The sequence below is a fragment of the Lepidothrix coronata genome, unplaced genomic scaffold (genome assembly GCF_001604755.1).
Source record: "Lepidothrix coronata isolate B3197 unplaced genomic scaffold, Lepidothrix_coronata-1.0 Scaffold66, whole genome shotgun sequence".
Taxonomy (NCBI): Eukaryota; Metazoa; Chordata; class Aves; order Passeriformes; family Pipridae; genus Lepidothrix; species Lepidothrix coronata.
Genome location: NW_016690246.1, coordinates 3,233,302 through 3,257,090, shown reverse-complemented (window position 1 = coordinate 3,257,090; position 23,789 = coordinate 3,233,302). Strand labels below are relative to the sequence as shown.

At 39.5% G+C, this 23,789-nt stretch overlaps 1 protein-coding gene across 3 annotated transcripts in view; it reads right to left on the bottom strand.

Annotated features, from left to right (window-relative positions):
* Window positions 1-23,789, bottom strand: part of PLXNB2 (plexin B2) — a 259,192-nt gene that overhangs the window by 98,118 nt on the left and 137,285 nt on the right. For all 3 annotated transcript variants that reach the window (XM_017818176.1, XM_017818177.1, XM_017818178.1), the window contains one exon: window positions 20,177-20,247. In XM_017818176.1, coding sequence (XP_017673665.1) covers window positions 20,177-20,178 — 2 coding nt within the window. In that variant the 5' untranslated portion in view covers window positions 20,179-20,247. The remainder of the gene's footprint in view (window positions 1-20,176; window positions 20,248-23,789) is intronic.

The window sequence follows — 23,789 nt, the reverse complement described above, 5'->3', positions numbered from 1 at the left end:
AGTTAACATGACTGGCAAATGATCTATTATTGATTCAAAGAAAGATTGCACAGAAAAAGCTTGGTGCCAAAAGGTGAAACCATGCTCGACAAGAGACTCGAGCAAGGAGGCTACTGCACTATGAAGCTGAGCAAGTTGAAGCCTTGATATCTTGAGGCTTGAAGTTCTCAAAGACATTACAAGCCTCAAAGTCTCCTGGCAGCAGTACCAGTGTTTTTATTCCTTTGCAAACTATGTGAGACATGGGGGTGAAAAACATTACATAAAATGAGAACTTATCTCATGGCAAGATCCAAAAAAACAAAACAAGCACCCAGAGAACTCTGGTACATTGCTTAAATCAGCCGTAGTACTACATTTTCCTTAAAGTTTGGGGTAAACATCTTCAGGCAGAAAAATCACAAGCATTTCAGACAAAAAATATGTCTTTCCACTTAGCTTTCAAACTGGAGTGCCTATAAAGGACAACCACTCCCCTTTGGCTCATCCCTGCTCACAGCAACTAGGGGAAGACCCAAAGTCCATCACCACTTCCAGCTCTGCTACCTTACAGGGAGGAAGACGGAGCCAGGACTCTGCCTCTTGTTTTGGTCTCCATCACCAAAAGGGTTTATAACAGTCGCCTCTTTGCTTCAGGTCTAACCCTACATGGTCATTAAAAATGATGTGCAAGAGCACTATTTCCATGCATTCCAGAAAGAACTATGGTTGTGCAGCAGGAAAACTGTTGTCCAAATTAGTACACATTGCCCAGTATATGGCCAGCCACCCTACTCTCCCTGCTAACTTGATGTTGGAAAGCACCCTCTGTCACCAAAACAGCAAGAAATTCTCATATAGTCTCACCCACTGATTTTAGAGAAAGCACTGAAATACCTTTTAAGAAAAAAAGACAACACATTTTTTGCTCCAACATTCATAGATTTGCACTGTTTATCCCATGATCTGATATGTAGCAGTCTGTAAAAGTACACAGTTAGATGAGCATGCTTACTGAAGTTTCAGTTTTACATATACTTATTTGACTCATTTGGTTTTTAAATAAGGTTTTGAAATAAGGCACTTAAATACTTTAAAGCCAATATTTAACATTTAGATTTGTTTAGACTGAATATAAATATTTATTTAGACAGAGTTAGGCTTATGTCAAACAAGAGTATTCAGCTAAATTGATATAATCATTCAGTAACATTAAACCAACTTGGGAATTCAGACAAGCCTTTGAAAAGTAAAAGCATTAACAGTGCACAAAGATTTACAGAAAAGAATGAAATGAGAATATGGTGAGTATAATTTTTTTTTCTCTCTTCAGAAGCTGGCCAACCTCTGGGACATCTCTCCCCCTAGTACAACCATCCAGAAGACAGAGTTATAGGGAAACTGCCTACAAAGTGGAATGGGGATTAGAATTGAATGTGTTGGGTGCTTTTGTTACTTTTTAGCATCACGTTGAAAAAATTGATCCCTGATGCTGAAGATAGTAACACTGGTGGGATTCAAATACTCTAGACATTAACGAAATCCCTCTCACTTTCTGGCAAAGGATTTAGACTGTCCCTACTTGCACTTCACAATGCCCTCAGCAAGAGAGGCAGGGGTTTAATATTGAAGGTCTGCAAGTATTCAGACTGAGGAGGTTGTAATTCAAACAGCAAAGGAAGCTCACTGTTCTCAGCCTCACCAGTACGTACAGCATACTCACTGCCAAAGGAAGAGCTAGGGGAGGGGATGGACCCCTACCTCCATAGACAAAAGAAAAAAAAATCAACAAGACAGCTACACTACTGATTTCAGATGCCACTGAGTACATCTGAGATGCATCTGAGTACATCTGGAAAAAACCCCACCAGGCTCCATTACATCATTAAACAAACATCTACCCTCTCAAAACCAGCTCTGATCAGCAGGACTGCTGTTTGCTTATTTGAAAAGGTTCCTTACCTTGTAATGTCTTTTTCATTTCCTTTCAGACTAGGAAGTCCAAGAACCACTGACAAAGCAATCTACCATACTTTGTTAGATGGCTGATTTCACCCTACCAGGCACCAGAAACACCAAGGTCTCAATGCAACATCTGCAGTCCTGGTCCCTGTCACACAGCAAGCACAGCTCAAAGAGCTGGAGGAATCACACTGGGTATCTTACAGATGACACCAATGTAATATTTCATTAAGGTTTGTATTAGCCTTTAAGCAAAAGCGGGACAGGAAAATAAAATCTACTTGGGAGAGGCAACCACCTTTGTCTAGAAGAATCAATGTTCCTTACCTGCTCCATCACTGCATCAGTATGGGATGGCCATCAACCTGTTGTAGATGCATATGGAGAAACTTAATTTCTAGTTCAAGCCAGGGCACTCTCTTTCATACATTCTGGAGTACTGTAAAAATATTCATATAAAATTCCCACAGTGATGTAGGTAGCCTGACAGGGATCAGCACTTTTATTAAGAATGCTTTATTTCAACTTACTGGAAATGTTATTTGATTTATGAAGTCCTTTGCAAGCTTCAGTGATTTGCACAAAATCACTATGGTCTGTGCTTAATGATTTGGGTGACATAGTACTTACTGTCCTATCATCACCAACCCTACCCAAAAACATCTTTTGACATATGACCTTGTCTAATTAAATAAACAGAACAATTTAGATAGGCAGAAGGTAATTATAAGGACTGGATGCTGGCCAGCTCAGTGAAGCAGGAGTACCATTCTTCAAAAAAAAGCTTTATGTTTTTTAGCAAATTTAATGACTGGAAGCTTTCAAGAGCTATGGACTTTACTACATCCAGCTATGAAACATCCAAGTGCATGGCACTCCCTTCATACCACAGTGGGTGACAGTTGTGAGGTCTTGGGCAGGACTGCTTCTTTCAAAAAGATGTCTGGAAATAAACAGCTTTCTAACCTGCTCCTTTCTAGCCCTATTTATCTATATCTTAGTTGGATCCTTTTTATTTGAATGAAGAATAAGAATCAGGACTGTGCTACTTTCATGTCTTTTTTTTTTTTTTTTCATTCTGGGGAATTGTCAAATCCCATTTCTTATAGAAGGATTTCAATGGTTTTTCACTATCTCTAACTTGTTTGCCAGGGCTTCCTGTTTTTAATGGAAGATAGACTGGGAAGAAAGAGGACAGTGAATAATAGTGCAATAACTTAGAAATAAGTCACTTCTTAATTGCTCCATTACAATTACTAGAAAAACTATGTTCCTGCATGGTAAAGCCTTGATGACAGGGCCCAGTGACAGCAGAGGGAAGAAAAAGGTCTTGTCTCTTCTGTGTGAAGCTGGACAGTTATAGACATTTCTTTTTGTGTATTTAAACTAATCTTTTTTTCTATATAAATATGAGATCTATCACATGGTCATTTCCCACTGAGATTCCCAAGTGAGCCTGTGCCAGTGCTCCCCCATCCCACCCACCCAAAGGACTTCATCGTGAAAAATCCCTGACTTCTTTCAGAGGGAACAGGATGGAGCAAGAATGAATGAAATGTTTGTAAGGGCCTCATCCTATCTGAGTGTCCTTTCAAATCTCAGCCACCAGTTGGCCCTACACTGAGTTTTTTGTTCCTGGCACGTCTGAAAGAGGTTTGAGCATTAGTTTAGCCTACTCTGGTAAGTCATTCTTCAAAAGCCTTTTTTAGCCTGCTTAATTGCATTGAAATCTTTATACTAAACTGGCCAATGTTAAAAATCTCTTCTAATGTTCTTTCTTTGGACAGGATGCCAGCTTTATAGAATCATAGAATGGTCTGGGTTGGAAGGGACCTTCAAAGGCCACCTAGTTCAGCCCCCCTGCCATGGGCAGGGACATCTACCAATAGACCACACTGCTCAAAGCCCATTCAACCTGACCTAGGACACTTCCAGGGCTGGAGCATCCAGAACTTCTCTGGGCAACCTGTTCCAGTCTCACCACTCTCAGAAAATTTTTTTTTCATATGTACAATCTAAAGCTACCCTCTTTCACTTTAAAATTGCTTCCCCTTGTCCTGTCACTACAGGCCTTGGTAAAACATCTTTAACTCTCTTTCTTATAACCCCCTTTTATATACTGGAAGGCTGCTGTAAAATAAGGTCTACCCAGAGCCTTCTCTCCTTCAGGCTGAACAATCCCAACTCTATCAGCCATCTTTCCAGCAGAGGTGTTTCAGTCCTCTGATCATTTCTGTGGTCCTCCTCTGGACCCGCTCTAATAGGTCCATGTCTGTACTGGAGACCCCTGAGCTAGACACAGAACTCCAGGTAAGCTGCATTTTGAATGATGCTTCCTCATTTCCAATAGCCTCCCTGACCCAGAGTGCAGATGCTCCACCTGCCTTTCCCGCCCCTGGCCATTCAAAAAAACACTCAACGACCCCAGGCTTTCAGTCTCCCAGTTGCCCCCAAGGGTTTAACTTTCCTGACCCCCTCTAAAAATCTTCCTCCTTGTACACTGAATGCAAATATATAAGATTTTTAATTTTTGTACCCCATGCTGTGGAAAAAAAAAAAGGCAAAGAAAAGCTGGACGCTGCTGCAAGCATGCCATGCCTTCCCTGCAGCTCTGGTTTCAGCTGAGTCCTGGCCTTTGCGCCTTCAGAAAATCACTACTTTTATATCGTGATAAGACCCAGGTGCCCCAGTGCAATCCAGAACACAGACAGACACAGCCCAAGGTGTGGAGGCAAACCTACTTTGCTCATGACTGACAAGCAAATGCCACATCCCTTGTCCCTTCTGAAACACCCCTCGGCACAAACCTTCCCCAATCACATATTCAGTTTACATATTATTTAATAACACCCCAATACAAAGGAACAGCTATCACAAGAAAGTATCCAGTTCTGACTTCTGAAATGATTTTGGTAAACTTCTTTTTCCCCCAGTCACGTATGTTTCGGACTAATTAGAGAGAAGCTTCCTGCTCAAAGGAGCAGTCTTTCCACATCCATTGCCACACCTCAATATGGACAGTGTTTTAAGCCACTATTAAGATTTGAGATTCCATCCAATTGATACAAGAGGAAAATTATCCTTTTAGCAGGTTACTAAAAGCTTCTGTTGTCCACATGGGATCTTGAAAATTGACTGCCTGTGTGGAGTTCAACATTTTATACTACTGCAGAAATGGAGCAGAATTAGGAAACAACTATTGATGAGTATAAAACTGTGGCACCATAAAAGTCCCATGCATAAGACCAGTCTAAGGAAAAAGAAATAAAGAAAACCCCCAGACTTCATTTTTCTTTTTTTTTTCTTGGTTGCACAGTTGGAAATTAATTCCCTGCTGTTTCATATTTCCTATACTGATTAAAAGTGTTATCTACTGCATTATTCTCTTCAAGGCTTGGATTTGCTAGGTGAAAGCATCATTAGAAACAACAGGGCTGATGTAGGGAAATAGGGCTGAATTGAAGAATTCTTTCACAATATGAGTAGTAAAACGTATTTTTCCCAATAACATTTTATACACGGCAGAAATTGCTTTTCCATATCAAAGTCAAGACACATTCAAATAATGAATTAGTGCAAGAGCCTCAAGGATAAGGTATTTACATTTCTAGGAACAAACGGACTTGTAACAAGCAATACTGGGTATTAATCCTGGTAAGCATGAAAACATGGTTTTCTGGGAAAGTTTCTGAACATCTTTTTGCCCTCAGAAACTAGCAGAATCAAGTATTGCACATGTTAAGAGAGTTATACATCTCAGCGTAGAAAAGGAATCAGAAGTTTCTTTGAGTTAAACCTCTCACTTTCTCATCTAGAAGAAATTTTAAAGTATCAAAAGTCTCACCATTATTCTAAGAACTGTGTTTCAGACATGAAAGGAGCAGCCTGGTTTTCTACTAACTTTTTTTTCTGCTTAGCAGAATTAAACAGTAAATAACCATGCCATTAACTTGCTCAAAAATGTAAACAATCTAATTTTAGTGAGAATGGTAAAGGAAGATAAATACACTGGATTCAATTAATGCTGATGCTAGAAGTTGTAGTAGTAAGTCAGCACTTCTTAAAACTTTGTTCATGCTGAGATTCCATGAGCTCCCAGTTGTTTTATCCTGTTTACGTTAGACATTCTGGCACAGTGGTGACCCAAATAACCTCCACATTTTTCTCTTAGAGTTAAAAAATAGGGTTCAGGTACAACACTTTTTGACTTACAGCATCCTGTCAACTGCATTTGGTGTTCAGGGGTTGCCTAGAACCACATCACCACCAATAAGTAATGTTTTAACATTAAGTTTAAAAAAGTCTTATCTTGATTAAATCTTGGGCATGAGATTCTTCCAAAATGCACAAATGTGCTTTTCAGTCCTGTTTTTAAAATATTAACTAGGCAAACAGGAAATTAAAATAACTCATGAACTTTCTCTTTAGTCAGTCTTAAAGAGTGCTGGACTCTTTGCCAGCATTTACAGGAATGTTTCAACACCTCTGTTTTCTATAAATGGGTTAAAATATGTATCATCACTTAAAATACGACGACTTCTTTCAGAGTTTATTTAATTAATGTGCCTTAGAAAAAAATTGGTCAATTTTGTTAGCAGTTACACGCTGAAAAAGGTCATTCTTGGCCCTATAATGACAAAATATGAAAGTAGCATTCCTAAGGTTTATTTGTCATAGCAGAATGCCATTCTCATAACTTCTGACTATGTATATCATTAGTTTCCTCTTTTTTCCCTCCCAAATTCCCCAAAAATTTGGGTTCCACAGAAGTTGAACTACTTTCACCTTGTCAGCACTCAGTGGCTCTGCTCTTTTTCTCATGCTCAAGTCTCATGCTCAGACTCAACTTTATTATACTTATCTCCAGTAGAAACTCTATCCAGATTTCAAGCACTTGAACACACCAGTGGGGATCTCTGCACTTAGAGGCCAGAGCCACCTGAATTCAAAATGAAACACATGCCCTTGACTGGCAGGAGTGGAGGACATGAGCATGTGCATAATGCTGAGGTGTTTGCACTGTAGCTCTGTAGTGAGAACATTTGTTTTAGGAATTGGGAAACCTTGGTTCGGGATGTTAAGTGCATCTGCACCCAACCCTTGATGCTTTGCTGCCAGATGCCTTGATCCAGTGCTGCCAAAGAAACACTTCTACATTTATAGGAACAGATTGAGGGAAACCTGACTTCTAGGGCACTGAGTTGCATGGGTGATCTGGGCTTCTGGTGCAGGATCAGCTTGTGCATTTTCCCCAGTGATGAATGCAAAATGTGTAACCCATTTTCAGAGTAGGAATCTGAGCTCCCCTCAATTTAACATGGTTATTGACCTCTGTGCATCCACAAATAGGACTGGGAAAATCCCTAGAAAGGAAAGTTTCAAATACATTTATCTCCTAAACAGTCCTTGCCAACTGTTTTGGGCATTCCTGCTCCATATCTTGCTTTTTCATGAATTTTGCCCTTGTGGGTTATGTGTTCCCCATCCAATAACTGGAAGTGGAGGCATGTTATTCAAGGCTGCTGATCACACTTGAATTAGTCACTGCTCTGAGCATTACAGGCCCACATCCTTCTGGTGGTCTAGTCTTATGGTGGCTGGGCTGACATAGAACTTTTTTTAAAAAAAAGAAAGAAAACGCATCAAAGAAAACCTCCAGATCCTCAGATATGCTGTACTTCTTATTTCAGTAATACAAAACAAAACTCCAATGTCACACTTACCCTGTCAGAATATAACCTACAGTCTTGTCTTAGAAGGCAATATACTTTTACCCAGTTATTTCCTTTGGCTGGAGAGAACCTACTCTCTGCTAAGCACTGCCGTGAAATACTCATCTATAAAATAACTCTTCATTGAATGTTTGCTTTCTCTCCTGAAAAAGGATTTGGGAATAGTAGGAAAGCACTCACCTCTTCCAAACTCTGCATTATAATCTTTATGACATGTTTATCATCAACCATGTTTAAGCTTTTACCAGGATAACAACTTTGTCTTTGCAATGGCTCCCACATTAGTCCTGACTGAAAATGGGGAGAGCTAAGATGTAAGAGGCTAATATGAGAATTGTGTGGAATAAAAAAAGAGGGTTTTACAGCCTACCAAGGGACTGGGAGCAGGATGAAAATGCTGGATACTAGTGCTGTACATTAGCAAAAAATATCCAGAATTCCTCAATTTACATAAGAAACATTACTAATAGGCATGGTACAACCAGCTCTCAGATGCTGACTCCTTCCCTCTCACAGCTCCTAAGTAAGTCCACAAGTCCACAGATCATCAGTTTCACAGGAATAACAGCAGCAAAGCCTGGCGCCTGCAGTGTGCACTTTTTGGTGTTGCCATGGTGATCTCCAGCACGCTTATCCCCTGAGAGCTCAGCTCAAAATTCAGAGGGAACCAAAGCAGGACAAAGAAATGACACCCAAGCAAAAGCAACAGAGAAATTATGTTTAATGAGCACAGAAACACACTTTCATAGGGAAGATTTCAGAAAAGAGTTATTCTTAGAACTGAGGGGTCTATAGGAAAAAAGCACAGTTTTCATAGTCCCAACTCTAAACCGAGGTGGTCTATTGATTAAACCCAAGAATTTCTAACCCCATCTCTGTTCATGGATCACTATTTGGCACAGGGTAAGTCCCCAATCTCTGTACTGCAAAAATCCGGATTTGTACAGTAAGGATAGAGGATAAGGGATAACTAAAGCAGACAAAAAGAGAGAGATGTCCTTAATAATGTGGCACTGTAGACCAGCAACAGATCTCTACATAACCAGAATCTGACATTTATTGTTTAGAATGCTATATTTCCCTATTCCATGAAAAGAGTTAATAAAAACTTCTTTAGTATTTGAGCAATTTAATTTTTTACCAGCTACTTTACATCATCTGTTGATCCTTACGGCAGTTATACTCTCTTACTGCGCTCTCAACAAAAGGCAGTTACATTTGTGCAATTGGTTTCTTCAGCATATTCACATTCCCACAATCCAAATAGCAATGGACATAAAAAGAGTTGAGCAGCGTTAATTGCCCAAGTATCCATTTGTATGATGCACAAGTGTTTATTCAATATGTGTCTCTCCTCACTCAGGTCTCTTGGTTAGTCTCTCTTTGCTATCCACTCATTGAGTGAATTCTCTGTGCTTTCCCAGGCTGTAACATCCCTGGTTTTCAAACTAGCACAGAATCAACAACTGTTGGCTGCAGGAAGGGCTACAATCTTTGGTGTTTATCATTTTATCTTTAGCTCCTCTTCCAAAGGGTGCTGACATTCACCTTGAGCAGCTTCCCTGTATTTTAAGCTTTCTTGATCCCTTTTAACAGTGACTGATTTATTTCCACCATGCACAGGTATTTCTACTCAATTGCAGGGAAAGAGCTTGAACTTTAACAAGATCCCTGCAAAATCACTGATTGCAGTAGGCTTAATACTATGGTTCTTACATGCTTGTACCTTGATCCTTCAGGAAAGTGGTTTTATTTACCGTGAATAAAGACGAAGATTGACAGACAGCCTTCAAATTAAAGCAGAAGTCAGAAAATGTCTGATTACTCATGGAACCAGCATTTAACAGCTTAACATACTCTTTATTTAGATATAATTTTGCATATTTTACCCATAATGAAAGCAAACTTGTTGTGAACAAAATCATCAAGATTGCTCGCACGCTGACAGACAAGAATTTTAATAAAATTTGCACTTATGAGATCAATTTATACTAACTTCCATCTCACACATGCTTATCCCTTTACCAGGGCTGGTGAATGGAAAATTGAGACCCTAATGTAATTCCAACCACTTCCACAAAACATAGTTGTATGCTGTAATGTGCATCCGCTTAGGGAATTTACTTGAAAAGCTCTACTTACTGTAACAGCATGCACTATACCACCCACTACTTGTATGACAATATTTTACAAGGATATGGCAAATCTTTAAAGCATGCAGATGAGTTAAGCACACAGAGGCTGTCAAATATTTACCTTGCCCAAGAACGTTAGATGGATTAGATTAACGCCAAACCGACAAATGTGGTCCAACTTCAGTAAAGGAGTTGGCAGAGCAAGACAAGCATCACTGCAGAGATGCTCGCCTCAAAATCATGTGTTGCGAAACATCAGATGTGCCCCTCTTCACCCCTCGCCTTTCCTCTCCCTTGCTAGTCAGCAACTGGAGTCACAGGCAAGGCTTCTGTCAGCTGCTTGACAGAGGCATAAGGAAGATCATAAGTCGAACAACCCACTCAGGAAACCTCCTTTTGCCTCTACTGTCCCACGAGGTCACAGTTTCAGTTTTATCTACTGAATCTGACAGTAAGAGGCTTGCCCCTCTCTCCTCAAGTTGTCCTGCCATTCATTTCAAAGGAAGATCTTGGGTAAATGTTATACTTTGCCTAACATCTGAGCAAAACAGTTGATAGCTGGTTTATCACTAGAAAGAATCTATGTTGTCTCTAAGTGCAGTAGTCCCTTGCTCTGAAAGGTAAATCTCTGCTTTGTTCTGGTATTGGCATGCAAGAGGTGATGAGAAGACACTCCTGGAGCTGCTCCAGCAGGAACTACTCATTTTTCAGCTCCTGGTCAGCTTAGATTTCAGCTCTTGCTTAGGTGTGAGTTTTGGTTGCAGCCATACTTATGGCACCCATGGAAGTGGCAGAAACCAGCAGCCAGGGGAGATGGAAGAACCAATCTACCTTGGACCAGTGTGTACTGGTATCCATGAAAGTGACTGTATAAACATGTCCTGACACAATTTCAGTAAAAACCTTCAGCAGGTTTCCTGCAACTGGAGAAAGAAGAACTGCCTGTCACCTTGCCAAAGATGACAACTTGCTGGGAGATGTTATCGCTGCTCATTCTTCTTTTATGAGAATAAACACCTGCTTTTGTATAAGAGTACTATTTTCGGGGTACCACATTTACTCACAAAAAGGTTAGCACATTCAATTTTGCTCAAGTTGTGTAAAATAGATGTATTTGGAACATTTTCCTTTATTTAGCTTTTTTTTCTGTTTCCATTCCCTCTCTACATCATTTACATGTTCTTTTCCTTCTGGTCCTATATATACTTCAAAGACATATTTTCAAAGAACAAGTTCTCTCAGCATAGCTTGTCCCCCAGCTGTAAAAGCTTTGCTCACATATACCTCCCTTAGGAAAGATAACTTCTTTTCATAATGCTCCTTTAGGCAAAATTTGTAATCATGCAAACAGGTAGAACGTTCCCACGTGGCGCAGCTGAAGAAGGAAGCATATGCTTCCTGCAAAGCAAACCCAGGGTAGCACCACAATTATTTACACCCCAGATAAAATCTATATCCTGCAGATTGGACCACTATAAACAAATGCTATCCAATTTATCTTTCAAGGCAAACAACTGAATAATTCAAAAAATAGATGGATGGTCTGATTTGAGTTCACTTAAATGTATGAAAAACCTGGAAGTGCAATGAATCAGCTCTATTGACCACATGTACCTTCCCTTCCTAGAACCATCCCAGCCTTTGAACAGCATCTCCTTGGCTTTGTGACCAGGAAGAGCTCTCTACAGTCATTCAGTTCCTGGATACTTCTGATGATGCACTGGCAAACAATGTCACTGCAGAGCAAAGACCAAATTCTTCTGGTGTTTTCTGCACAAAATGATACAGCTCATGTTTGCTAAAGATGCTGACTGTGAGAAGTGCAGGAGGACTTGAGGAATCTGCTCCACCACTCCTGATGCCAGATGTACTGTATGTTTCTGCTTGTTAGAATGGAAATGGTATTGTGACCCTTTTTCCTCTCTGAATACCCTGAAGAGTCAAATGGCCAGTAGTGTGTGGTGAAGACTTTTGGGTGTAAACTGAAGCAGAGAATGCTAAGGTCAAATCTGTGATTCAGCAACCTCAAGATAAAAAACAACAACAACAACAACAACAAAAACCCAACAACAACGACAAAAAAAAAAAAAAAAAAAACAAACAGACAAAACCACACCAAAAAACCCCACCCAAACCCCAACCAACCAACCAACAACAACAAAACAGTAAAAAAACCCAACCCAAACCTCAAGCTCTAAAAAACATGCTTCTTGAAAACTATGGCAGGTCCATTCAGTCACCTGGAAATTTCCAGACACATTTTAAAGAAAACACTATCTATGTATAAACAAGAGTTGCAATGTTTCATAAACTTGTAAGTTCCCAGCAACTGTAACTTGATATGATTCAGTTAACTAGTTACAAATTAAAGTAGTGCAATATTAAGGAAAATCAGCAAGGATAAACAAGACTGTATTTTACATATCTCTGGAAGCCTTCTGTTTACAAGGTCATTGGCTTAGTTACTGACAGTGAGAAATTTATTACCTAAATCTAGAAATTTTTATGTCTTGACATTACTTCATGACATTGTGCTTGATCAAATTGAGTGTTGCAGTAACAGTACACAAGAAAATTGTCTAGCTGTCCAGAGGAATGGCTATTTTTAAATACAATGCCTTTTGCACTACATTAATTGAATCAAATATGGTTGAGGTTTGCCTTGAATTTAGCCCTAAAAATTATTAAGCAGAGAAGTATTTAATTGTTACTTTAATCCTTGTTAAATTCTTTAATTAAATATAACATCAATTGAGCTAAAGATTATTATGAAGATTTTTCTCAACTAGTACATTTAAATGAGTTATAGCAGGGAGAAAAACAAAACAAGAACCCAAGCTGGGCTTAGTAAATAGACTCATATAGATTCACATAAATTAAAAATTTACCATTAAAAGTAACACCCTGAATGCATGGGGCATTTTTTCATATTTGCTAGCACAAAAGTAACAGCAAAGGTTAAGAGCAGTGGAGGAGGTGTATTTCATACAAAACAGTGTATTAATCAAATAGTTTCCATTTAGCAAAGTGACAGATCAGTTCACCTAAGACCACCACTTAAACAACATCATTACTATCACAAAGCAAGAGGATGCATAGCAAGCACAGAGCAGAAGTCCTTTGCTATGAAGAGACCCATAACACACGTGCAGCCAGGCTACCCCTGCACCAAACCCAAGGGGATCAGCAGCACCAAGCCCTCATATGGAGAGAACCCATCAAAGCCCTGCTCCCTGGGTTTTGGAGGCTTGGAGTGTGTCTCAAAAATTAGTTAGACTTGAAATGAATGGGGCCTCCTAAAACTGTTTGTTTATTAGTAATTGCACAGTTGCTACAGGCATAGCATTCAGAGGCTTCCCCCGTACTGAGAACCAAACAGCAGCAAGATCATCAGCAAGAAAAGCAGCAGAACAGTGCCCTTATCTGTGCCTGTTCACACTGGTATTGTTCATACTGGTATTGTTCACTTGCCTAAAATTACGAAGTGGGGTGAGAAAGCTGATTTCACTGACTCCAACAACCGCAGTTCCATGAAAGGGCTCATTTTGATCAGGAATCAAAGGTTTATGGAGACAAAGCTAATGTAGCATTTGGGAATTACACTAAAAATGATATTCAAACTGCAAAATCAATGCTAGAGTCAATGCTGCTGACAACTGATTTGCAACAGTTCCCTCTAAGTCTGTAATGCATTTCCTTTTCTAAGCAGGGACAATTCTCAATGTTTATTGCCAGACACAATAAGAAACTTGGTGCCAATATTCTCACTTCTTTGAGAGTATAGAGTAATACCCCAAATGGACAACCCATTCTGCTTATTCTGTAAAATACCGTGGGCTGACACGTTGATATGAGAGTGTTACAGGTGTTATCTCCCACTGTGTTTAGGAGAAGGAAGAAAGCTATTACGATGTGGGTGATAACCAAGCAGCTGTATTCATCAACCTTTACAGGATGACAGTTTAGGCTAGTACCTTCAACAGAAATTTTTTTATGAAACTCCTCTTTGCATCCCCACAAAATTGAGATAACGCCAAAACTTCAAATTTGGCTTTAGTATGACAAAGAATTGATGTGAAGCCCTACTTTACTGCACCCAGGTTTCCTACTCAGTTTCGCTAGACTTGGGTAAACTGCTTTTTGCTTTCTCTTGATCTCCCCAGAATGCAGCAGCTCTTGCCAAAAATAACTATGTTTTAATTTTCCTTCACAATTCCCTTGCAGAGGTCTGCACTGTTTTAATGCTGTAGCATCGCATATCCTTTTAATTCCTGCCGACACATTTTAACATTTCAAACACATGATTATTTATAAGCAAAAAGCCACCAGGGCTTTGGTGAGGTAAAGTGGTTTAGTAGGGACTGAAACTGGGGAGAGGAGGGAGAGGGGAGGGTGAGTCATAATTTTTTGTTTTTAATCCTTCACTCCTCTTCTGTTGGGCTTTGTTATTAGCAGTAGCACTTATTCACTTTGAGCAGGGCCAAGACAGCAAACAAGTCCTCTGAATTTGAAAGCCAAACAATTCCAACTCCTAATTCAGCCATGCATGCCTGCTCCAGGCTGTTCAATCCCTTGAGACCACTTTTTGTAGCCTAGCCTTTTCTCTTCTTTAAGTGCCAACTTCATAGACGGCCGTTGGCTAGGGTTTTGTCCATTCCCACCTGCTCCTGCGAGAGGGAGAACAGGCCGGGATGGAGTGACGCCATCCTTAAGTTTTGTGCTGCATTCAGGGCTGGGTATTGCCACACTGAACAGAGCAAATAGGTTACAAAAACTGTTTGCACAGACAAAGCAAGGCACTTGACAACCACCACCGCTCCAACTAAAACACCATTTGGAAACAAGTTGCACCGCGTACTGAAGGGGAGACAGCACTTGTTCAAAATCCCCTCTCCTTTTCAGTCACTGCTCAATAGAGCAGCAAAAAATTTGTCCTCCAGCCCAATTATACCACTCTGCTGATGCTGTAACAAAAGGAGAAAGAGCCATGACAGAAATAACAAGGTAACCTGCATCTCTAATGGAAGCAACAGTAGGAGGTAGAAAAATTAATTTCTATCACACACCATTTTCCTTTCCACTTCAAGCACTCTCTTCCCCTCTAAACACTCCTTCTATACACACCTTCCTGCAAGAAAAACTCTCTGCAGACTGGATCCTCCCAAACTTATCTATACTTCCTACCTTTTGCAGCTCCCCTGAGAATCAACCCTTTGCCTTAAGCTAGGAGAGCTGGGCAGTGCAGGGGTCTGAGTCCAGCCTGGGAATTAACAGCATATAGGTTCCAGCTCTAGGCTTTTCAGATCTGCTTAAGTTTGGAAAAAGTCGTTTAAGTGTGGATCCCTCATATTCAGCTGCCACAAATACTCATGTTTCTATACCAAAATACTTGCACTTGGTTTCAAAAGTGTAAATACTCTTGAGTTCTAAGTATAGTTTTGGACAACTAAGAATATGAAGAACCTTTGAGAATTAGACTACTTATTTCAGTAAATTAACTAGGTAGTAACTGTGAAAATGCTGATGTTAGACAGTATTTCAGCTTCCTAGGCTATAAATGGATATAATTTTTACTTACCTGACAGGTGTGTCATGAGAATTAGCTAATATTGACACTTTGATCTTTAAAATGCTTTGCCAAGTATTAATTAAGGAAGGATCATTTTGCATTTAAAATAGCTAGTATTTTGAAGTTAAATTTGTCTCCATCCCTCTCCCAAAATGGTAAAGAATCTACCATTTGTTTTTCTACATATTGCCCAGGAGATAATTTCAGAGAAACCTGAGAAAGACAGACTGACACATGGATCTGTGTTTCAAGAAAGATTAATGAATACCTCCAAATAAAAATCTGAGTTTTGTTGCAAGAATCTTCTCTCCTGGGGGTCTTGTAACCAAACCCATAGCCTTGGTCAAGTGTTACTGAATTAGGGAGAAAGGACATCCATACCCTCCAATAGATCACATTTTTATAACTAAGCTACAAGTATTTTTTACAAGGCAGGTCTAAAAGTGAAGTATGAGAGGTATATAACATGCTGCAGGTATTCAAGTACTGCAGCTACTGATAAAACGTGGCCTCATTTCTCCACAGAGGGAAAGGTGCCAACATATGGGCAAAACTCTATTATAGCTCTTCTGCAGCTAGTGATATGAAATACATATAAAGCTGTGCAATGTTTTTGTTAGATTGCCACCCATGTAGGCTTCTGCCAGAGGAAGATGGAGAGCCAAGGCTTGTCTGTGGAGCCAGTTCTCTCGCAATCACTCTGCACTTGATAATAAGGGCAGGACAAGGGCAAGACTTTCACCGTGGGCACTCTCATTGTGAAGATATAGCAGCAAAGGCATGACATTTGGCCTTTACATGACCCAGTGAATATAAACTTAAATTAGAGGGAAATAAAAGATTGTATTTGATAGCATATAAGTAAACAGCAACATAAATAAGGCTCCAAACAAGCTGCTCTGCACACCCTGCAGAAATCATTATGCAGGGCTTTCCTGTGGTTGCTACTGCTGCTGGTTACAGCCTGACCTGATGTCACAGGCTACTCAAGCTGGTAGTGCAGAGATGTCATCTCTTCTGGAGCTGCAGTATTCTCCTTAATGTTAGCCAGGCAACACAGGGAAGACAGAACCAAAGGGAAAGAAAAAAGACGGGACACAGATACTGGAAGAGATGCCAGGAAGCACATACAGGAAAACAGATGTAAACCATGTGTACTGCCTTTGAACGCCCTTTAGGGTCCCAGAGTAGCAGCAGCAGAAATTCTACGGGGACATTTTGCAATGTCACATTCTTGCCCGCTGCCCAAGGCATGCAAAAGATACTGAACAAATGCTACCCAATGTTTTGGTGACTTAAGTCCTGTGGATCTAAAGATGTGTCTTAGAGGTGATTCTGAGGACTAAAGACTGATTGATTGTTGTATCTAGAATTAAAGTTCCTTATATGAATCCTTCACGATAGTCTCTGTCATGGGAGATTTTTTCCCCTGTTCCCCTGTCTCTTTTCATGCACAGCATAGACATAATGAACTACTAACTTCTCAATATTTATTTTTCTCCTCATTATCGAGTGTGGCTCTATGCCTTATTTACCATGTTGTCTAAACACTGCTGAGAATTATTTATAGCATTCACAATAGAGGAGCCAAATTCTTATAAACAGCAATTATTTTTACAATAGCTGACTAGATCCTGAAACTAAGGTGGATATTTTTGAGATGGGCACTGTTTTTTAGAAAATATTTTATAATCCTAGAAATATAAAAAGCATCTCCTTAGACCTTCCAGAAGGAATCTGCCTACCAGGCAGCAAAGCTTAGTGACAGCACGACATGACATGGTCCTCACCCTTCACAAGGGTGTCTGAACCAGGCTATTTACAGTGCCAGTGCACACATCTTACATAAGAAATACTGTTGAGAACAGTGAACAAAACACTCAGTGCTACATTAAGAACTTGTTCCTAGGATCACAGATTACAAGACGTGCAGCGAGAACCTAATTTTGGTATCTAATCAGGGCTGAGTGTTCTTCCCCTCATCCTGTGCACTTTCCTGCCTGTGCTTTACTTGATGGTGTCTGCTCCCGATTCCCTAAGGTACACACTCCCTTCCTACTCCTTGCAGTCACTGCCTCAAGATTATTTTGATTTATCATCACTATAATCAAACACAACTGGCTGTTTATCATCCCCTCCAGTCCATTTTACATATTTCCTAGCCTTTCCTTATTTTTTAAGCGGGAAAACCCCCTCACTTTCTCCATTTCCTTTCTCCTCTTCATCAGGTTAAAGAAACACAGCAAACCAACATTTCACTGGATTCCTCCAGCATCCCAGCTTTGTCTTTCATCTTTTTGAAAGGTCAGTCCAGAAGTTCATTGGGTTAGAATGAGGAAGAGCAAGTTTATTCCACTTTCTGGCTTTATGGGTAGCTAAAGCCAAAATCCTACCAGCTATCCTAACAAACCATTATAATGTATTCAAACTCAAGTTTCAAAATTAATTTTCAATTTTTCCTTAAAAATTTTAAATAAATAATTCTGGATGTGCTACATCAAAATGGATGATTGTCAGAGGAGGTGCTGGATTTCACAGTGTCAGGGCTCTACCTCCAGTTTGTGAGCGGCTGCAGATAAAGCCACTGCTCCTCTCGGTTCCCATCAGGTGCTTTGTTTCCTCTCTTTGGCTCTGCTGACTTTGTATATGAGAATATCTCCATAGCCACTTTTGTGATATAAAAATAAAAGTAGACAGGGAAAAGTATTTTTTCCTGTCCACATAAACTTGGTAATTTTGTATTACTGCAAAAATTCCAGCCAACATGAGGCCAATTAATTTTTGAAAATTATTGAAGTTATAGAAGGGTAAATCTCTAATTTTAATGTCAGATAGCTGCAAGAGCTAGATCAAGAAGGTTTACATTCTGGAGCCCAATCTACACATGCACAAAATTAAAATATCAGAAAAATAACATATACTGGAGATCACATTTATTTTTACATCAAGGACAAAGTGCTAGGATCCATCTTTGCAGCATGATGTGTTTATTCCTCTGCCAGTTTCGAGATCAGCTGATAATCACGTTGTCAATATTATACTACTCAGCTTCCTAAAAGGTAGCTTTGCTTCATGTCTTTTATTTGTTTTAACATACATACAAGAAATGACATTTTAACTGGGTAGATATTATTTTAGAGTTCAACCCATACTCAAATGGTGCTCTCCTGCTAAACAGGCACGTAAAAACTACAAACAAGCAACCCCCAATATTCTGCTTATTTCACAAAAATGGGAACTGAAGATAACCTTTCCCAAGTTTCCCTAGTTTCCCAGGAGAAAAGTTGAAGATCAAGTTGGTGAGAAAAATGTGAAAGGAACTGACAAAAAATTTTTGTTCACTAGTGTGAACAAGGTCATTTGAGATGTACTTTTAGGACCCTGAAACAACTAGAGTGACTGGTCCCAGTAAATTACTTCAAACTCTGTATTATTTTGTTCAATACACATCAGAAGGTTTTAAGGACTTGATTTTATAACTTATAAGCCTACATACATTTCAAACTAGGCCAGATACCAGTAATGTAAAGAATCAACGCACAGCCTAGTCTGGAAATCTTCAACTTAGGTAGAGTGTTGTCAAATCTGAGGATCGTCATTTCAAGCAACCCTATATCAGTAGACAACTCTGCATAAACCAGACAAAATTTTGCAATACAGTTCCTGCAGTATCTCACTGTTTCAGTACTATTGGTCAGCCACTAATTACTGAAGACAAGTTTATAAGAGTTGAAAGGCTAAAATTAAAACTATCCCAGCTTTAGATATTTAAGACAGGACTGATGTCCTATTTTGACATCTAAGTCATTAATTCTATACTTTATTTGGCATTTGGAAAGGCTTAGTTGACTGCTTCCAAACTCCTCAGTCAGACTCTAGGAAAAGGAAGGTGAGATCGTGGGAAAAATGTAATATGAAAAAACATTGGAATGAGTCTGTGGCAGCTAGAAATTCATGACTATCACTGCCCTGCACACCAGAGCCACTCAAAGCCTCCTGGGATATGCTTGCAGAGATATGGCTTTGCTTCATGCACAAATATGTACGTACATATACATGTGCAGGAACACAGTGAGTTCACCTTATTATGAAATACAGCTAGGGAAAGGAATTACTTTGAGAAAAATAAGGGGGTATTCACCAGCAAAGTAACAGTTTCAAAAGGTTCTAGAAAATGAACCAAAGCTCTTATTGTTAGAGAACTATTGACTCCAGGTTTGAAAAAGTGACCTCAAGTGAGCAATGATGCACTTAGCCTGGAACTTGCAGCTGCTGTATTTCACTGTAAATTGAATTGCCAATCCACAGTGCAATCTTTTTCTACTGTAATCTCACATCTTTGGAGCAAGTATACTGAAAAATACTATATACTGGCTGCATTATTCCAAGTTAGACTAAATTCCTCTGGAAATGGAAAATATGTCCACCTTACTGAATTTAAGAATCCCTGTGGGTATTTATACAGGAGTAATGGGTTTTTTTCCTTTTTAAGGGCACTTAGTGACAACTTCATGTTGCCATTTTTCCTGTGAACAGTTCATAAGCATGCAAGTGACTAATATCATGTGGCCCCATTAAAAGCATTTAGGTACGTATAAGCCTACAGCCCCATACTGAAAACTATGTAATAGATATTCTATACTTCACACACATATGCACAGTGATCACATTCTGCATTCTTGCCGTACTAAAAGTGGTCTTTTTGGTAAATTATGCTGCCAATTTAGCATGATTTATAATATCACCAATGTCAATGGTTTACAAACATAAATAATAGGCACATGCTGTGAAATACTTACATTCACTTTTCCACTAACTGTTCTTCACACTACAATCAAGTTATTTTCCAGGACAGTGTTTAATCTTCTTTCTAAATAAGAGAAGGAAACAATTACAAATATATTCATATGCATTAAGCTATGCTCAATTACATCAAATTTATGAGCTTTAACATATAGATTTAAGATCTTCTATAGTGTCCTATAAACTTGTAATTTGTTTATATACAGTCAGTTTTATTACATTTTAAACACAGCTTTAGCACATCGTAACTTTCAATCCTGAAGCTAAATGGAGCAATATTCTGCATTTCAATAGCTGCTTGGATAATAAATCAGATGGACAGTTGTTCACAGATGTACAACTAATTACTGAAGAACTGGGAAGTCAACTGATATATTACCAGAAAGAATATTACCAGAAAGAATGCCTGGCATTACAGATGGATTATTGCATGATTTGGTACTCCTCTAGCTAGAGCTTGAACATACTCTTATCAATGGAGTACTCTGTACCTCCCACAATCTAACATTTAAGAATGGAAGAGAAACACTGTCTGTCCCTCTAGGGAAGAATAAAATACCATTCTTTAACATCATTGTATATGCAAAAAAGGGATAAAATGGTTCATGTAGATTGTCCAACATGAATGGGAAGATGACAACTGTCCTCAAAAAAAATATCCCAGACAATAGACATAGGGAGTGCTGAATGGCTCAACCTGTTCCTTACACAGTTATTTCCCAGCTGCTTTTCAGCAAAGCATCCAATGCACAATTTAATAGTTTGCAGCAAAAGCCAACACACACACTAAAGGATCACTGCATGGCAGTTCCCAGGGGAGAGAGACCCAAACACCTGGCAAAATCCACCACTTGTTCTCCAAAGCCATCTCATATCAGCTGAATGTGACTTTGAGACTTGCACAACATTGGCTTCTCCTGGAAGTAAGATGCAAACATCAGAAGCATTATTTTCCCTTCACATTCCTTGAGGCTGCACAGTACTAAACCAAGTTTATTTTGATAATGTTCCATGGGATTTCATTTCCTGTGATCATACCCTATATCTCTGTGGGAAGATGTTCCTTAAGACTACATATATTTATCTCTTCCCAGGGAAAATCTGTTTGAGAGAACCTGAGCACTCACCAGGTAGCGGATGTACATGGATAATCAGCAAAATTGTGAAATGAGGGATATGGGAGAAGAGCTGGGTGAGATATTTAGACCACAGTTGCATGATACAGCATAATTGAAGAGTGCAGGCTTGGACTGGAACTGAGGAAGGTCATAGGAGGGAAGTGTAAGTAAAGCAACCAGCCCAAGAGACAAACAGACAAAAAAATTGGACTTTAGGACCAAGGGAAAGGGCAGATTTTTTTTGATATCTTACTGACAACAGGAAAAACAGATCTGGTGTAAATTAAGCATGTAAAGGAAAAGAAAATTCAGAAGTAAAAGGAAGTGGCAAAGGGATGTGAACCATTATAATAGTGTCAACAACAACCAAGAAGGAAGGAGGTGGAAGTAGTCAGCAAGGAAACAATGGATCACGATGAGAAGTTCACTTTTTATATCCATGTTGCCTCTTTCCTTAGTAGCATTTTTGCAAGCATTGCTGAACACTGATTTAGGCATGTCTTGCACAGTTTGTTCACCTCCCAACTTTGCAGATGCAAGAACTGAAGTACATGGAAGTTAGTATTTGGCTGAGCCTGGAAAATGTATTGAATGCTGTCAGCCCTGACTGTTGTATTCAGCCAGCTATGCCCCCAATAATAAAGGTGCGTCCTTTGCTAAAAACATCAGAAATTTATTTATTGGAAAAAGAGGCTCAATGATAACCCAGGAACTGGTACAGAGTCAGTGGACTACTTATGTGCCAGTTCTCACCTGAGTACACTGGGCAGCTTAGTCTGTAGTTGGTAATCAGCTGTTCCAGAAAATGATGCTACCAAACTGTATTCAATTTTCTGTGTTATAAAATAGGAAGCCTTTTTCATAAGAGGCTTGGGATGTAAGCCAGAAATCTCTCTCATTATCTCCCTATGCATTCAGACTGAATCATCAGATTTTCCAGGTTTCTCCACTCAAATGGCACACTGCTTTGGATGAGTTTAGATGGACACAGGTGGTACCATCTGCCACAAGGCTTCTTTTTTTTTTTTTTTTCCTTCTCCCTCCTGCACAACTTTTTCAGTATCTTACACTGGAACACCATGAGGAATTGGTCTTCCATGGTATGGGTTTGGCCAGCCAGCCAGTCAAAATGGACTGCCTGAACTGAAGGAACTTCAGTACATGTTGCTGTCACAGGTCCTCTGATAGCTGGAGGCAGTTGCAGACTGACCTGAAACTAAAAGTACTTGGATGACATAGGGGAGTTGTTCTATAAAGCTGACAGAAACCATGAGCACAAATAGAGCAAGTGGTTAGGGGGGTGCTCACACAAGCTACCTTCAGTCTAACAAGGCTAATCTTCCTGTTTCTTCTCTCTTCATTGGCTTGACAGAGAGAGTCCTGCCATGGATAGTCTCCTGAATTAGGAATCAATCTTCCCTGAGCTGCTTTTCAGAAGGGACTCCGTCTCCTTTCCATAACCTACAGAGAACAGCAGGGCATTACTGACAATAGTAATTGTCAGTACTGACAATTACTGACAATACTCTTAGTTCTTACCCTGTCACAATGTGAACACACTTAACTGCTCCCACCTTCCACATGACACAATTTCTGATTTTCAAATCAAAATACACCTTTAGGAGGAAAGGATGAAGACCACCTTGTATGCAGTTAAGACCATCATGAGAGATCAATAACCCAGTAGAAACAGGACAACTATGAACAACCTCCCCACCCTCTCTCTCATCAGGCAGCTGCACTTCTGTTCTCATGGTCAAGGTCTCAGATACCACAATTTCAAAAAGATTATAAACTCAGGTTGATCGGTTGTGTCCAAGAGCAAAATTTTGCAAGTGGATAATGTGCCACCCTGGCACTGTGACTGCCAGGGAAATCGTGCCTTTTAAAAGCAGCAAACTACAAAGTGTGGCACTTGTTCTGTGGCACCTAAAGCTGATGCTGCTGTAAGTACGAGTAGGAGCACACTGAGTGCTTTTTTTTTAATGTTTGTTTCTAGAGCTAAAAACAGATCATGAACCATATTTCTTTGAGGGAGTCTTTTATTTGTTTGTTAGAAAGGTCAGGCACTGGGTCACGGATAGAAAGTTGTACTATCCGGTTCCCAGACACAGACCTTATTCCCCTGAGCCTTCAGCTATATGTAACATATGGAGCAGACACTTTTCATATAGACTTTTATATGCCCAAGGAACTTTCATCCGGCTGTTGAGCTAACAAGCACAGTGCCCTTGATAGGATGGAGCACATAAGATAAAACTGCATACTGTTTTTGAGCTTAATTTTGAGAAAGGACCTTTATATTTCAGTGGTGGGAAGGTGATTTTACATCATGCAGACCATGTCCATATGGAAACAGGATATAGAATTTACTATTAAAAACTTTAGGGTGATACCAAATACTAGCCTAATACATTAAACACTGCAGTGTATTTACATCTCTAATTAACTCAGTGTCATGCTATTATATACAGATATATCATCAATGCAG